Source organism: Bombyx mori, chromosome 25 (assembly GCF_030269925.1).
Source record: "Bombyx mori chromosome 25, ASM3026992v2".
Lineage (NCBI taxonomy): Eukaryota > Metazoa > Arthropoda > Insecta > Lepidoptera > Bombycidae > Bombyx > Bombyx mori.
This window is the reverse complement of record NC_085131.1, coordinates 6,979,057-6,997,123: the sequence shown is the minus strand read 5'-3', so window position 1 is coordinate 6,997,123 and position 18,067 is coordinate 6,979,057. Positions and strand designations below refer to the sequence as shown.

The 18,067-nt window shown below is 33.7% G+C and overlaps 1 protein-coding gene across 1 annotated transcript in view; it reads left to right on the top strand.

The window, feature by feature from the left end:
• LOC101743216 (claspin) overlaps nucleotides 1-18,067 on the top strand; it is a 36,052-nt gene that overhangs the window by 3,960 nt on the left and 14,025 nt on the right. Inside the window, exons 2-18 of the mRNA XM_062676223.1 lie at nucleotides 1,152-1,420; nucleotides 2,013-2,302; nucleotides 2,577-2,747; nucleotides 3,201-3,406; nucleotides 3,722-4,371; nucleotides 4,550-4,733; nucleotides 4,839-5,494; nucleotides 6,477-6,682; nucleotides 7,409-7,937; nucleotides 8,472-8,596; nucleotides 10,563-10,765; nucleotides 11,173-11,288; nucleotides 11,486-11,607; nucleotides 12,649-12,861; nucleotides 13,459-13,629; nucleotides 14,086-14,199; nucleotides 17,625-17,744. Coding sequence (XP_062532207.1) covers nucleotides 1,152-1,420; nucleotides 2,013-2,302; nucleotides 2,577-2,747; nucleotides 3,201-3,406; nucleotides 3,722-4,371; nucleotides 4,550-4,733; nucleotides 4,839-5,494; nucleotides 6,477-6,682; nucleotides 7,409-7,937; nucleotides 8,472-8,596; nucleotides 10,563-10,765; nucleotides 11,173-11,288; nucleotides 11,486-11,607; nucleotides 12,649-12,861; nucleotides 13,459-13,629; nucleotides 14,086-14,199; nucleotides 17,625-17,744 — 4,345 coding nt within the window. The remainder of the gene's footprint in view (nucleotides 1-1,151; nucleotides 1,421-2,012; nucleotides 2,303-2,576; nucleotides 2,748-3,200; nucleotides 3,407-3,721; nucleotides 4,372-4,549; nucleotides 4,734-4,838; nucleotides 5,495-6,476; nucleotides 6,683-7,408; nucleotides 7,938-8,471; nucleotides 8,597-10,562; nucleotides 10,766-11,172; nucleotides 11,289-11,485; nucleotides 11,608-12,648; nucleotides 12,862-13,458; nucleotides 13,630-14,085; nucleotides 14,200-17,624; nucleotides 17,745-18,067) is intronic.

Sequence of the window (18,067 nt, the reverse complement as noted above, 5' to 3'; positions counted from 1 at the left end):
TCTAGTTAGCAGGAAGGTCGAAAACCCTACTAGAGAAGACGTTACCAAAGTCAAGAAAATATTCAAATATTTAGTGGGAACCAAACATAAAGGCATTTTATTCAAACGAAACAAACCGATAGAGAGCATCGATGCTTACAGTGACTCGGATTATGCTGGAGACCCATTGACGAGAAGAAGCACTTCTGGTTCCGTGCTAATGATAGCCGATGGACCAATATCATGGGCATCCAAGAGGCAGCCTATAGTAGCGCTATCGTCGACTGAAGCCGAGTACATAGCCGCAGCAGACTGTTGCAAAGAGGCATTGTATCTCAAATCTCTATTGCAGGAAACAACCGGTTTGGACATAAAAATAAATCTACATGTTGATAACCAAAGTTCGATTCAACTTGTGAAGTCTGGATCCTTCAACAAAAGGTCTAAGCACATAGACGTGCGGTACCATTTTATACATGAACACTTCGTGCATGGATTAATAAATATTAGCTACTGTCCCACAGAAATTCAGTTAGCTGACGTAATGACAAAACCATTGTCAAAAGTAAAATTTGAAAGACACTGTGCAAGATTAATGCATGTATAGAAACGTGTCTCGGCAACATGAGTGAACATCAGGAGAAGGTGTTGGAAGGTCGTGATGCTGTCCACGTATAATTGTCTATGATGCACTATATTTGAATTTGTATTATGTTCCTTTTACTTTTGATGTGCGGTGTCATTCTGAATTATATTTTCTCTTATACAAGTCAACACAATGTTTTCAAGTATTTAATTTATGTTTTAATTAATTGCTATAGCCGCTAGTCCACCCTATCAAAGATTAGGGTGTATGGTATGGCACTTTGGCCTTTCCAGTTGGAAAAATAAAACTACTGTTACTGTAATTCGCGCCAAATTTTTGACATGTAGTCTCGTAGAACTAAACGACTAGGAGAATAAACATAGGATTTTTTTGCCGATTTACTTAAATTACCTATAATGTATTTAAATGTTATGATAAAATTGTTTACGTTTTATTCGTTAAATCTATATAGAATTACAATTCGAACATATCAGTTTTAAAATATAAAAAAAACTTGTAAAGGATAAGGTTATAAAAATATGCACCTTAATAAAACATTCTAATAATTTGCGTGTTGAAATTAAAGTGCCACTATGAAAACGGAAGGCTTAGAAACGAAAGGTGTGGAAAAGTTGTGGTGTGGAACCAATATCAACGAAAACGATTCTGTCTCGGAAAACATGATAACAGTGCATGATAAAAGCATAAGCTTAGCAATAAAATCCAGTGCAGGTCGCAGCGATACAAGTGATGAAGATGGGATACCCGTAGTACGAGTGAAAAGGCGTGTTAAGCAATTTTCTGATAGTGGTAGTGATATCGACAAGGAGATTTTGCATAAATATAGCCAAAATGGTAGGATTTTATTTATAATAATTCTAACATAATCAATGTTTTGTTTATTATTACAGAGTGACAGTTATAAAAATATTATATATTGCATCTATCGATTTTTTAAATGTTAATTCAATTCATTTCATTGTCATACTTTGTGTTCTTACAATCAAACCTGAGATAACTTTGCAATCCTATTTTATTACTTGATTGCACTAAACGGTTACAGATCACATTTCATTTGGTATTAAGCGTTTAACAAAACCTATAGACATTAGTCTGAATTATATTGCTCCAACCCAAGCACATGACTGTTGTGGTAGAAATAAGTAGCATAGTAGTAGTTACATGTGAGGGTATTACAAGATATTATTATAGTAGCATAATTGTATTACAAACCTATATATTTTATTTACTTTCATTGTTTCATCTATATCTGTTATCTTTTAGTAATATGAATGAATCTATTAATGAAAGAAGTGCTTCATTTTTGTTCCATTTTTTATGTAGAAAACATGCCACTGAAATATATTATATTTTTTGAAATCAGAAGAAAAATATCCATACTACATTTATTCTAATTTAACTAATGAACTAAATTAAAACATTTCAGCAGATTCAAGTTCTGATAGCGAAAATGGAGTTTACAAGCTTACAAATAAGCAGGCCAAGAAAAATTCAGATTCAAATTCATTTAATTCAAGAGAAATAAAATCACTGAAAAATGATCAGCAACAACTGAGAATGAAAAATAAAAGAAATAAACTGAGGGAAAAGTTTAAGAATTTAGTCCAAACAAAGGGAAAAGTAAAACAGCAGAATATCAGTGAGAGTGAGAAAGACAGTAAGAAAATATCAGAAGATTCTGAAGATGATGCTGCCTCTGTGGATAATATTAAACAAGTTTGTATTTTATACATTTCCCACATACATATTCATAACTGCATCTCTAAATTTGAAATCTTATAAAATATGCCTAAAACTGACTGTTTTTCTAACATTAAAATTCTATGCTATGCATTGGCTAATCTACTACCAATAAATAAAAAAAGTAAATTCTTAGTTGTGTTACTACTAATAATAATAAACTTAACATGTCCTCTCTATCCCACCTGAGTTATAATAGCTTAATTAATAATTTATGTAAAAACTTACATTAGCGATTTGTTTGATTCAGAAAATCAAAGAGAAACTTAAAATTGAACCATCACACTTTAAACTGTCTGTTTGTGATCCTGACACATCCTCAGATGAAGAAGAGAAAGAACTGGAGAATATTAAGCTGAAACTTTCAAAACAAAATAAAAAAAGTAAATGTACACAACCAACATCTCCTAAGCCTATGAGAGTAAGTACTTATTGCCATTGTCTGATTTCAATGATGGGATAAAAATCACTCATTGTGCTTTTTTTATTTTTAGGTTAAGGGAAGGAAATTATGATTCTGTGTAGTTTATTCTATTACTAGTATTTATACGATTATAGTTAGTTGAATGTAGTCCAACATCAAAAATTAATTCCCACCACACCCGCCTATTTCTGCCGTGAAGCAGTAATGAGTTTCGGTTTGAATAGTCTTAGGGTATTTAACCAAAAAATTGGTGCCCATATTTGGCCCCTTGATCAACTGCTATTCGATTAACTATATTTCGTAGTATTTTCAGTTTTTCCTGATTTTAATATTTTCGAAAAAATACAGTACTTTCAATATTGGATTTTTTTTCAATTCATGTCTTTGGTTGCCATAATAGTAAGTTATTCTATTGTACAGTTTTCATGCCTATTATAAAATTATTTTCAGATGACAGCTAAAATAGCTATGGAAAATATGCAAAAAATAAAGAGTGAATCTAATAGAATGCTTAGAGAAAAACAAGTGTCATTACCATACCACAGACCAAAAGCTTTGTCTTTAAAAGACATAATGAGTAGAAGAAAACCAGCTGTATCTGCTGATGGAAAAGCATTACCAATAAAAATGAATGAAGAACAATTAAAGCAATATGCGTAAGTCATTAGAATACTTTTTTTTAAAGATTAAGATGTGATTAACATAGACAAAACCTATTGAGCCTATTAACATGCTATATCTGAAAACAACAAGTGGGGATTGAATAATTTCTTATGATAGTGAACTAATCTAAATTTACCAAAGAAACTGAGTATTTCAATTATCATATATCTTCATATAGGTACTGTTGAAGGGTCACTGCTTTCATTAAAGTGTTATTTTGACAAAATTCAACAGGCCAAAAGCACATTTTCCATAAAAATCTTCATTATATCTACAAACCTTAATTAAATTTATTTTATGTAATTCAGCCAACAGCTCAACGAGAGGCAAAAAGAAATGATGGAGTTGTGTAAAAGTGATACTGAAGATGAAAATGACAGTGACAATATAAAGACTAATATTGAAAATAATGAGGTTAAAGAATCTGTGAACAATGCTAGTCTGTCTGTAGATAAACTCTATACTGAAAAAGATAATGTAGTAACTGAAAATGTGCAAAATGAATTAAATCTTGATCAAAATGAGGACAGCTCAGATTTAATTCGCAAAGAGAACGGTTTGAATTCTAGTGAAGAGAAAATATTAGATGAAAAGGATAAGAGTATTACAAAACAAAATCATCAAGTTGAGATTACTGAAGCTCTCACAGAAGGTTTTGTTTCTACAACAAGAGATGATCAAATAAATACATTAAATAATGTAATATACAATCATTTTGATAACTCAACTGATAGTAGTAATATTAATGCACAAACTCAAAGAGATAGTGAACAAATATCTTTACATTTTGACTCTGAAACTTACACAGATAATAAATTAAAAAGCGATGAAAACTGTTATAACAAAGAGACGACACTTGATCAAACTGAAAATTATGATTTGTTTGATGACTATTCCGATCAACATATGAATATGATTAATATTGAGAACATTGTAAATAATGTAGAAGTAAATAAGGGTGAGCATAAATGTAATATATTCATGGTTTTGCCATTAAGTGTAAGATAAAAATATTAAATTAAAATTTTCGTTTGTTTGTATAAATACATAATTAATTAGCATTTAATTAATTTTAAATTATAGCAGACACTAATATAAGACTATACACTATATAAGCCTAACTCCACTATTTTTAGCAAAGGATCAAACCTTAAATATCAAACCTAAACTGACTGGTGCTCCTGGAATGGTTATTGATTTGGATGATGGTGATCCTACAATACCAAAGAAACTATCTGGTGTTGAACTACTGAAAGAAAGGTTTACTTATTTTGCCAAATTAAAAACTCCAGAGGAGGCGGAACGAGAGAGGGAGAACAGGTATTAAAACAATATCAACCTCATTTACCAGAATTACTCTTGTATTTCCTAATTTTCTAAATTGATAATAAATAAATAAAAATTTATATTTTTTTTACAATTTAGATTAAAGCCAGGAGCACTTTTATTGAAACTAAAACAAGAGCTGGAAGAAGAAATTGCTGAAAAACGATCTTTGGAATGGGCGAGACGATTAGAAGAAGAGAAAAAGCAAGAATTGGAGCTAAAAGCTCTTAGAGGGGAAACTTCAGAAGCTGAAGACGAAATTGAAAAACTTGATCGATTAGGAGAAAACCTCGAAAAAGAATCTTCTGGAGAATCGGAAGAAGATTTAATAGAAGATGACATAGATATGGTGGATAAATCTCCAAATAAAAATACTTTTATTACTGATGAGGCTGAGGAATCCGAATGTGACGACGATGTAGCTGATGATCAAGTAGATAACCCATTAGATAGTGACAATAATGAAAAACAAATTGAAGACGAGGCCGGAGATAGTGAAATTAATGAAGATGATGAAACTAGTGAATCATCTGAAGAAGAACACACTACTGTCGGGAAAAAGGGTAGAATATTAAAAGCATTTGAAGATTCTGATGATGAAGAACGTAATGATGACCTTAATCTAGAAAGTAACAATATGTTAAAAGTTACAAGCCAGTTCAAAGCAAACATAGAAAATAGCATTGATAGATCAATTGAAACTGAAGAAAGGTCGGTTGAAAAAGAGAAAATTCAAACAATTAGCGATTCTCAAGGTAATGTTTTTCACAATACACTCACTGTACTCATATTGAGAGAGTCCTTTAAGCTGGTACTGAAATTCAGCAGAAGATACCAAATTTTCTAAATAGCTATATACCAACGTAATAATATTTACAGAACATAATTTGACAAAAATCCAACCTGCAGAATTTATTAATTTGATAATTAATACACAATTATTCGTTATATTCATCTTTAAAATAGCTGATGGTGTTTTTACAAAATACTCTTTTAATACGCTTTTTTTAGTTTCAGACGTATGTTAGTATGTAACGGAATCTTTGAACATGATTTCGACCTCCTTCAAAACGTCGGATTAACTCGAAATTTGGTATACTAATTAAAGACCGATGACAATGTAAAATTAAAAAAAAAATTAAAAAATAGAAATTCAACTAAAAAATGAAAGATAAATAATAGTTTAAAAAAACTAACAAAATGCGCTTTTATAGAAAATCCAACTTAAAAATAGAAAAGAAATTTTAATAAATTTGAATTAGAAATAGTGTAAGAAAAAATGATTTTATTGTAAAAAAAAGCGTAGGGTGCATGGTACCAGTAGTTATAAATAATTTATGAACAGATATGAGTAGAAGGGCTATTTTGATAATATCCTGAAAAGCACACCACGCTTTTTTACTATTATTTATTAATTTTAATTGCTAAACATATAGAGTAACAAGAAAAACAGGCTGTCCACGTTTCGTATATGTGCAGCCCACAAAAAGCAATTAAAATTCGTGTCGCAATAAAGAAAAAAATAAATTCATTCAAAACATATTCGTTAAAAAAGTTAAGTTATCAATAAAAATAAATTAAAAGTTAAGACACTAACAATATTATGTACACTGATCTTTTTTTGTTGTTGAAGACTTTAGACCTTTAGTTTAAATGGTCTGCCATGTCATGTCATACATTTGTAATTCATAATGTGTGAAGGGAACATAAGAAAATTACTTTTATTTTTATTTTTAGATGACATTATTCAACTGGCTCAAGCACATAAATCTGTATCAGATGAACTATTCACAAGTCTGGAAAGTGTTTTAGTAGTTTCTGATAAAAATATCAAAGAAGATGAGGAGAGTGACTGTCAAACACAAACATTTTCAATATTGAAATCTATTAACGGAATTGAAAATGAATTGGGTACAGAGGATAGCGAAACACCATCACTTAATGTGAGTAAAAAATAATTGAATTCTGACTGAATTACATGGCAAATTCTTTCACTCGCCAAATCTGTGAACTATAATCATTGAAACGAATCGAGCCCACCTGTTGTGTTTTTAATATATTCATTTTTGAAAAAATAATTTTAAACATATGTAAAAATCAGCACTGAAAATTTAAGAAAAGTAAGCAAAATTTTAACATGCCTTTAGCATCCGGTAACTGACAGATCATGGGTGTCAAACCAAGTTAGTAGGTACGGGATACACCCAAAGTAATTATTAACTACTCTATTAGTAATTATTAACTATTAAGTAATTATTATCTATTTTATCCAGTTAACTTTACTACTGAGAAAATAAAGTCTGGGTGCTCTGGGATCTTGGATTATATTATGTTAACTATTACTATGCTACAAAATATTGACATAAAAAACGCACAAAAGACAACCAAATATACAAGGAACATATTTATAAATTAGTGTTGAATGATCTTTTTGCTCTCTATGATATGTAAATGAAATTGATTTTTTTCAGAAATGAGGAAGCTAATATCGTTTTATTTTCACACTAGACAAGGAGGACATTATATTAAATTATAACATTATTGTTTACATTGGTTAAATACCAAAATTAGCCTAGTGGAAAGGGAACCGAGAACGACTTCTCATATGATGATTTGGTGTTAATAATATCAAAGTTATCTCTAACCTATTTTATATTTTTATATTTTAGAGCCTCAAAGAATCTGATACTAAAGGATGGAAAGAATGTTTGGGTCCATCTAAATTACTAAACACACAAAATTCTCAAGCGTCAACCTCACAGCCAATCGGCGAAGATATTTTAGCCCTTTGCACCGGCCAGTTCTACGAAAATGAATTCATTTCCCAAATTAATGAAGAAGATAAAAATGTACTTCATTTTATTAATGAGGAATTTGCAGGCAAGAATGATATAAATATGTCGTCAGGTCAAGAAAAAAACAGTGCTGAAGATTTAACGCAAACAGTTAATAATTCTGATGCTATTAACACTGTAAAGCCCAAAGACGATGGAATACTTCTACAATCAATACTTGATGAATTACATGATCCCGAATTTGATACCCCAAAACAAAATAAATATTTTTGTGGGAGCTTAGATTCGAATATTAAAAAGAAATTCATCATTGATTCGGACGATGAAGAAAATAAAACTGAAGCCAAAGTTGGTAAAAATCATAAAAAGAAGAAACGCGAAAAGCGAGCTTTGCAGATTTCAGGTGAGATATACATGTATTTCTCAAATTTAAGACCAACTGATAATAAATATCTTGAAAACATTAAATTATAATAAAATCAAACCTCAAAACTAGCAGGTAGAGCCTCATGCGGGTCCGCGCCACACTATTTTAAGGGTTGGCTAGATGAGGCTTCTTTTGTAATCGAAACTTTGACTTCATGTCTCAAGTTGGGCAGAATCAAAGTCCATTTATATTACGACACATCTACTACTATCTACTATTTTTTACTGGTGGTAGGACCTCTTGTGAGTCCGCGCGGGTAGGTACCACCGCCCTGCCTATTTCTGCCATGAAGCAGTAATGCGTTTCGGTTTTAAGGGTGGGGCAGCCGTTGTAACTGTACTGAGATCTTAGAACTTATATCTCAAGGTGGGTGGCGCATTTACGTTGTAGATGTCCATGGGCTCCAGTAACCACTTAACACCAGGTGGGCTGTGAGCTCGTCCACCCATCTAAGCAACAAAAAAAATAAAATAAAAAAAAAGTCATTAAAATGAAACATTTCTATTCTAGATGACGAAGATGAAGACGAAGAATTAGAAGAAACGGAAGAATATCAATCGGAAATCGACGATAATAATGATGATGATGCTGACAGAAATGATAAAATAGTAGAATATGATTCTGAGGAAAATGAGGTATAAAATAATTTTACAAATATTTTTGTCTTTCACACTTGTCTAGATACTATTAACTGGAGTAATTATATTCTAAAAAAATAGGTAAAAGTAATGGTCCATATAATTTAAATATAAAAGCACAATGTTGTGGTATATTGTTAGATATAGGCTTAATAATGAATGTTTTTTTTTCTCTACTTAATCATTGGTACCCTTTATGAGACTATTACGGGACGGGTAGGTGACCTCACGGAACTCGTCCTCAGAAAACGCGCTAACACTAGCCTTAGCAAATGCAGTGATTCTCTGGTAGACCACCGGATCGGAATCGCTACCCATTTAGAAGATCGGCCGAATGACTCATTCGTATCTATGGGAATGAATGAATGTTTTATAGTGTTTTCTTCGATTATTGCGAGCTCTAGTCATAATTAAAATTTATTTGAAATTAAATATAAGCACGAAATTTATATTTCAACGAATAACACCATAGATGCAAAAACTGTAAAGTTCCTGTCAATCCTGTCAATCTCTATGCAATCATGTACTAGGACCGGCCACCTGCTTTACGTCAACCCTCCTTGGACTATATCTCCTCATAAAGACATTGTAACATGCCATAGACTTTCCTGTTTCTACGTTTGGCGTTTCTTCTTCATCTCATCTCTTTACTTCATCGGCTTTTGGGTCCAATGAATGATTCCAATGAAATAGGTACTCAACAAATGTTCACGATTGACTTCCACGGTGAAGGAATAACATCGTGTAATAAAAATCAAACCCACAAAATTATAATTTGCGTAATTACTGGTGGTAGGGCCACTTGTGAGTCCGCGCGGGTAGTTACCACCGCCCTGCCTATTTCCGCCGTGAAGCGTTTCGGTTCGAAGGGTGGGGTAGCCGTTGTAACTATACTGAGACCTTAGAACTTATATCTCGAGGTGGGTGGCGCATTTACGTTGTAGATGTCTATGGGCTCTACTTAACACCAGGTGGGCTCGTCCATCCGTCTAAGCAATAAAAAAATAATGCATTTTATTGGTTCGAAGGGTGGGGTAGCCGTTGTAACTATACTGAGACCTTAGAACTTATATCTCGAGGTGGGTGGCGCATTTACGTTGTAGATGTCTATGGGCTCTACTTAACACCAGGTGGGCTCGTCCATCCGTCTAAGCAATAAAAAAATAATGCATTTTATTATTTTAAAGATTAACACTAATACATATTTAGATTTTTAAATACCAAAAGATGACAGTCACACATTTTAGTCTTTTCTGCATTTTCTAAATTCGAAAGTATTACAAATGTAGGAAGCAGAGACTAAACCGTTCAAATAGTTTTAATTATGTATGATTTTTTTAAGTAAATAATAGATAAGTGAGATATTATGTAAGCCGTAATGTCCACTATAAATTCCGCTAAATTTTTCAACTACCGCATTGTTTTGGAGGGTTATTAAAGAGTACCCCACATGCTTCTGCTAATAATAAAAAAGCATGTACATATTCATATTTATTCTTTTAGTAATATAGCTAAATTTACGTAATCACACGCACAATAAACCCTAAAAAACACAAATTACTTCAATGAATGAAATCCTAAATGAAGGCCTAAACTTACCTCAATACATCGATCATCGATCATTCATCGATCGGTTTGAAGGGTGGTGCAGCCGTTGTAACTATACAGAGACCTTAGAACTTATAGCTCAAGGTGGGCGGTGCATTTACGTCATAGATGTCTATGGGCTCTAGTAACCACTTAACACCAGGTGGCCTGTGAGCTCGTCCACCCAATAAGCAATAAGCAATAAAAAAAACGAACTACAACCAAATTGTTTTAAACATAGCAAAATTATATACCAATGTTTGCCTACGGTTTTAAGTACGTTTATTTCCGTTTTAAAATTCTTCTAAGATAAAAACCAAAATATTTCCAAACGTGTATTGTTATATTAACGTAACATTTCAACATCAAATTTAAGGTGGAAGTCAAAGTTCAATACACTAAGAAAAAACGTACAACGACAGAGTTTTTCGAGAATGAAGCAGAATTGACTTCAGAAGATGAGTGGATTGGTTCCGGCGATGAAGACGAGGCTGGTCTCGACCGTATGGAACGAGAAGAAGGAGATGATGAGACATTTAATCAGAGGAAACTGCAAAGGGAACTTGGACAGATACACATGTATGTATTAGTTAGATGCATAAAAAGTACAAACAAAATTCGGATGGTCGAAGATATCTGACCTTACATACTTTACTGATGAGAGGGTATTTTGCCATCTTACATTGGTAGGCTATACCTACCTATAGTAGGGTCATTTAAGAAATCGGTACGTGTGTTAGGAATTTGAACATGGCATCTTATCCTTTAGCCCATGATGACTTCATTTTAGAGTCACTGTCACCCGTACCAGAAAAGCGACAAGTCATTCATATTTGTTTTTCCATACTTCATAATGTTCTAATTACATTCCGAACTGATAAAGTGAAGTCAGTTATTAAAGCCCATAAGTTCCTAATCAACAAGTTTTTTTTTTTTTATTTATTAATTGAGTGACGTATATTTTATGGTTTTTAACTTTTTTTCAGGCGCGACGTAATGGATCAAGACAAACGAGAAGTGCGTATTATTCAAGAACTGCTGTTCGAAGACGGTGATCTCGGAGATGGGCATCGTCAGCGGAAATTCAGATGGAGAAATAATGGTATGAAAACAAATACATTTTTTCTCATTTTAGTTATTTTTCTGTAAAATTTTTGGATTTTGTGTTCTATATGGATTAGGTTAGCTCTTATTCCAATAGAAATAATTATTTTCCATCCAATTTTAAATGTTCACAACTGTTCATATGACAGACGATTTCAATCCAATAAATATTTGGGATCATGATTTATTTTTCAGAGGACGATGAACAAATGGGTACAATTGTGGGTGATTACACTGATACGCAAGAAGAAGACTTTGAATCTGAAGAACAATGGAGAAAACAGAGGCACGAGAGGGAGATATTTTTAAAACAGATGGTAAATTCAATAAAAAAATAATTTAATATAGTAAGCGGCACGTAAGTTGGCAAGGTTTTGGTGTAGTGGGGGTAATGTCGCGCATAGTGCACATTGCAACAAAAAAATGGTCACTTTTATTGCCCGCATATAATTTAATTTTATTTTATTTTATTGTTTATTTGCCATAACTTATTTTTAAGCCTGTGTGTTTTGAAGAAAGTAAAAGAAAAGAGAGGAATTCGTGAAGTGTATTAGGTGTTATAAATAAAATACAATTAAAAGTTAAAGAAGTTTATTGTAAAAAATATACTTAATATTAAAAATTATGTGTCGCCGTCGTCACTATCATTTTCTAATAGTGCTACCCCTTGCATTAAATTTATGGTAGCACCTGAGCTGGGGGAAGGAGTTGGCTCCTCATCGTCGACATAACGAAGAGTCGCTGTCGTCACTGGCGTAAATAATAAAACGCTCAGTGACTGAATCTACGATATGGTCATTGGTATTTGGTCCTGGCATTGCAAACAAATATAAAACAATAACACTCGTAACAAAAACTAAATTTAAACAATAATAACAACTCCTAACAAAAACTTAATATAAAAAAGGGTATCCTACAACTTAGTAGGCGCATGTGTAGCCGGGAGCGAACGGAACGTGGACGCGGTGCGGGAGGGGAGGGTCGACTGACTCACCAATCGCGCGCTCGGAACGGTGCTACGTCTTTCCCCGCGTCCCGCTTGACAACCAAAGAGACCTAAAAAACGACTTCTGCGCATCTAACGACTCTTGCCAAGTTACGTGCCGGGGACTATATCATTTACTTGCTAAAAAGAAATGAGATTCCATCAAACACTGAATAGTTTTACTACCAACATAGACGAGGTTTTTGTACACATAGTACATTGCGAATTTTGAGTACCTATTCATCAGTAGTATAGGCTGAAACTCATCACAGGACAGGACACGCCATAGATGTCAAAATTTAAATTCCGCTGCCGACTGTGTGAGCCAATAGTATGTTTTAGAAAAAATAATATTTAAATGGTTTGTTTCTAGCAAAGCAAAGATGACAATGAAGACTGCAACATAAGTATAGATCGGACAACTATAATTAAAGCTAATTTATGTTCGAAGACAATGTCGACATTGCTTCAAGAAATGAAAAAGACTGACACACGAAAGACTGAAGACCAAGAAAAATATATTAGCGCGGAAAAGAAATCGACAAGAGATATACCTAGTCCAAAGAAGGCTTATTCTATATTCCAGGTACCAATTCGTAAAAAAACAAAAGAAAATCTTGTTTTAAGTTTTACTATATGTATATTTGCATGCACTTCCTCAGCTCACCCCAAACTAAAACTTGTTGTTTATTGTTCCCCTCTATATTATATCTATCTAAAACTATTTTTGACCATTGACTAAATTGTGTACAAAACGAACATTAACTGAAATCCTGAAAGTTAGCCTATGTTCTTATTTGATTGCTGTATGGGCCAACAAATTCATGATCTACTTGCTATTAAGTGGTTACCGGAGTCTGTGGACATTAGAATGTTTATTAAATCACTTTGAGAGATGAGTTTGAAGTTATATTTATATTGTACAAAAGACAACCGTTTGTAGCCTTCATAATGAAACCTGTACTTACAAATGAAACATACAAGTCAGTGGATTTAATGATTTTGCCATATTACATAACATTACAATAATGAATACCAGAGGTGAAACCTTGATCAGTTTCGACATGACTGTACAAAGTCTCTATTACTCTATTTCATAAAACTTTAACATAAAAAATAATGTAATGCTTAAAATGTTGCCTTGTTCTTTTAACAAATGTGTTGATAGCGAAAAATGTTTCAGCAAAACTACCATGGTTCACTACTAACACGTGGTAACGGTGCTCTAGCCCGTTTAGCGGCGCTTGCAACTCCATTGGCGATCAATGACGATTCTCCTAAAGTTGGCTCTTTAGTTCCTACCAACAGAAGAAACTTCGTCTTTTCCTCCGTTACACCTGATAAAGAACCAAAGGTTTGCTTTTATGAAAATTAGCGTTTTTTTTATTTTCTTATTGCCCTTGTAGGCAGACGAGCATACGGCCCACCTGATGGTGAGTGGTTACCGTCGCCCATGGATTTCAGCAATGCCAGGGGCAGAGCCAAGCCACTGCCTACCGCTAAAAGCTATAGCTTAAACCTATTATTATCTTAAGCTACCATATAATTAGGTAGATTTTTCATGTAATGTAGTGGCAACAATACTTTGCTTAAAATTTCGGCCATTGGTTTCAAATAAATTTTAGTGTTAATTTATAAAACAATCAAAAAATCGCCCCAGTGATCTAGTTCGATACTCGTCGAAATCTGTATCTCTTTAATATTTTTTAATGGCCCTGCAGAAAACATATCTTAAATTATTTAAAAAAAAGAAGAGCTGTTTGTGAGATTCTAACATGTAATTAAACACATAAATCATGTAAATTTACAGGGAATGAAAAGAAAGGCGGATAGTAAACCTGACACGCCTCGACTTATGAAGAAACTGAAAGCGACAGACAAGCAAACGCTTTCCAAGAATAGTTTGTTAGACCATTTGAAGGTGTAATTGTTTAATAAGAAAGTTCACTAAATAATATTAGATTTAAATGAATCTAATCTTAAATGGCCTTAACAAGTTATTCATTTTCATAAATGATATTACGCAAGACATGTACTCTGTTTTGTTAGGTACTGTAAATTAGGTATTAATTGAACAATATATGAAATGTTTTACAATAAATTATTTTAAACAAATGTTTGTTTTAGTATAATATAGATTTGTGCATTGGCTATGGAATTAAATGCAAAAATCACTGAATGATAACAATTTAATATAATATATTCTGTTTTTTAACCTACTCAGTGCCCTCGATATATTTTGTGGTCTAAAGGATAAGATGCTCGGTACACCATTGTCAAGTGATGCAGCTATACCGGTGTTTAGATCTTAGAGACCGGTACCAGTTTTTGTAAGGAATTTCCTAGATAACAATTGTTCACGTACGACTTTCGCAATAATATCGTGCGATGAAAATCAAAACAACGAAAACAACAAATGCTAATTTACGGTGAACAGCCTATTTGCACCATTTACGTTCCGCTATGAAGGGAGTGACAGGCCTTTACAATGGAGATTTGAATCAGATTCCTCGTGGGTGGCGACATTCACGTGATGTCAATGAGCTCTGATAACCATTTAATACCACCAGTGTGCTTAGTGCGATTTTTTTAACGTTCTCGATGTCGAAAGACAACTCAAATTAGTAAAGAGTTGGAAGAGCGCCCCTAGCGGCAAACGTTCCAACTTCATACAAATTTGAGTTAACTTTTACGCTATCGAGAACGTTAAAAACCTCGCACTAAGCACACTGGTGGTAAGTGAGTCCGTACAACAGTTTTTTTTTTCAATAAAAACAAAATAAAAATATTTATTTTGCTAAATAATTTTTGCAGAATTAGGCCGCTATGGCCTTTAATTGTGATAGTAAAGAACGCAGATCGAAGGAATTTTCAACTTCCGCAAGCGTACACGCAAGGAAAACAACATAGGAAATTCTGCCCTCGACTTTCTCGCAATTATACCAGGAAATTCATAGTATCCAATGTAGAATATGCTACATGTAGAATTATACAATAAAATAACTTTATAAATTTTAACACCTCATCTGTTCACTCCCGAAACAAATGTCTTATGAATAAAACAACCACTTAACAAACAAATGCAACATCAACCCAGACAGTGATTTTCTTCTCTTCAGCTATAGACACTGATACGAGCCCTATTCCTATTGTAAAAGAAAATCTATTTAAGCGTGATAAAAAATATAAAATAAAAATCATATGCGATCTGAAACAACAGTTGGAGATTGTTTTTTTTTTTCCTACCTAAGCTCGTAGGATTGAGAGGCTATTCCAGCGTAACCTTGACTAGTAGGTGAGCTCACGGGGCTCAAACCTGACGACGTTGCTAACACGAACCCTAGCAAGAGCCGTGCTTCGCAGAATCTACCGCCGGATCGGAAACGCGACCCACTGAGAAGATCCGGCGAGAAACTCAGTGGGCTGTGTCTGAGGGTTAATTTACTCGTTGAGCCCTTCGTCGCAAGCGACGGGTTCGACGAGAACGATGACCGGTGCTTGAGGTACCTAAAAGCACAGTGGATCGGGAGGATCCGAGAGACGTGTTTTGGGCGACGTCGACTGCTTTCCATTCTTTCCGCAGGATCGGGAATGTAGTTACCGGCGGCCACGATGAGAGGGTTCTCGTGTCGTGCCGCTTTATCGAAGTAGTGGATATTGGGTCGCCAATTTTACCTTCTATACCCGTAGTGATGATCACAATAAAGTGCAATTACCACCGGGGAACGTCTTCAGTTGTCAATTCTAGCGACATGCTCAGATTTTCCTGACAATGCATTCGTTGCTTATTTACTACGTGTCAATTTTAAGAGATAATAGAATAGATATACCTAAAAGAGACTAGCTGACCCGGCAGACTTCGTAGTGCCTCAATAGATAAATAAAAAACCTAATCTTTTGTATAAAATAAGCTTTAAACAAACAAAAGGAATCCGTCCGACGGGGGACACATCAATGGAAAAACAAAATTGTTATTTTTATTTAATTCCGAGTATTTTAATATTTATCTACCTTGTAAACCTTCTCTGGACTTCTACAAATAATTCAAGCCACATCGCTCCAGCCGTTCTCGAGGTTTAGCGAGACTAACGAACAGCAATTCATTTTTATTTTTAGCAGACAGAAAACAAAGCATTTTCGCTTTATTGTGGATGGGATACGGAAAAGTTCCACTGTCGCTCAAGGAACGGTGGCTGGCATAACGGTATTTTTTTTCCTATGTAATCGCTGGTTGCCAGGAGGCTATTCCAGCTACGTTGTGACTGGTAGGTAAGCTCACGAGGCTCAACCTGAGAGAATTTGCTAACACTGGCCCTAGCGAGACCAGTGCTTCGCAAAATCTACCGACGGATCGAAATCGCCATAACAACTGGAATCATGCAGTATGTAGTAAAAAGAGATAAACGATAACCCTAAACGTCTAGTGGCTATTATATTATTATGTCCAATTAATATAGCAGTATCTGTCGAAAATCTATGAGAAGTGTCAGGCTACAAACGTTACTAAGTTAGGTTTCAAAATAAACATTAAAAATTTCACACCGAGTTCAGCTTCAATCAAAATCACCTAATATAATTTATATCGACTTTCAAATTCCAAAATTACCCTCAAATAATGATAACAAATTATATTATTGTACGTTCTAAAACTAGTGATTAAAATCTTTGTTAATTGTAACATGTAAAATATTAAGTATAACAAATTCTATATGAGTCGACTATTATCAAAGGCGGCAATCTGACTTTTGGACAATGATTGGTAAATCAGAAAAACGAATTATTGACTTTGTATTCCATTGGCAGTCACGAAACTCTTCGGAACGACATCTTAGATAAATAACAGGTTAACTATTAACCTTTATTTAATGCAGGTTTTGAATCGTATTCTTTGAAGGAGACGATTATATTCAAATAAATCTATATTGACATATCAATAAAAAAATTTTGTCCAAATGTACAGATTGCCGCCTTTGATAATAGACGACTCATATATGATAATCTAATTATTGCTTAGAAAATCGAGCATTTAGTTATAATCTACAGAATCCTCCATTTGGATCTTTAAATTAACATTTGTCGCTGGTAACACGTTTCTAGTTGTTATGTTGGATGAACTGTTTTGAAACACATCCTTCCGTTTTTGTGATCTCCATCCCTCTTCATTTTATTTTCTGTCCCGTATTTTCCTTTCTAAAGACCCGTAACGTAGCAACTATCTCTGTCTGTTTGATCATGTTCACTCCGTGTGTGTGGCGAACCTTGCATTCAATTCAATCAATGCTTTTTTGCGGAGAAGCGTGTGAGTTCTAGTCAAATAAATTTTGAAATACATAAAAGTAGTTCCGGCAGAGCTGGTGTGGATCTGTCGAAATGGCAAAAGAGAATACTGTAATCGGCGATATTGTTAAGAAAAGCAAAGTTTTGCTTCTTGATATTGAAGGAACTACAACATCGATCAGCTTTGTTAAGGTAGGTCTGATGAATAGCCGGCCGGTGTTTTATTTTAATGCATGTTTCTTGTTTAATTTGCGTATCTATTTCGACATAAACTGCATTATATGCATTGGAACTTTTATAAATTTATAAAGAATGCAGTCATGTTTTAAGATTCGCAACATGGTGGACGAAATCAAAATGGTACCTACCCCCTTTCATGCCGCTTTCATTGTCTGTTTTATTCGTTTTTCGACTACATCCTGCATTTAAAATACAAATTCATTATTTTCGTGTAATTTTAGCTAACTGAACTGGTATTAATAACAGTAGCCGTAGTAATTAGTAGTGGACGATAG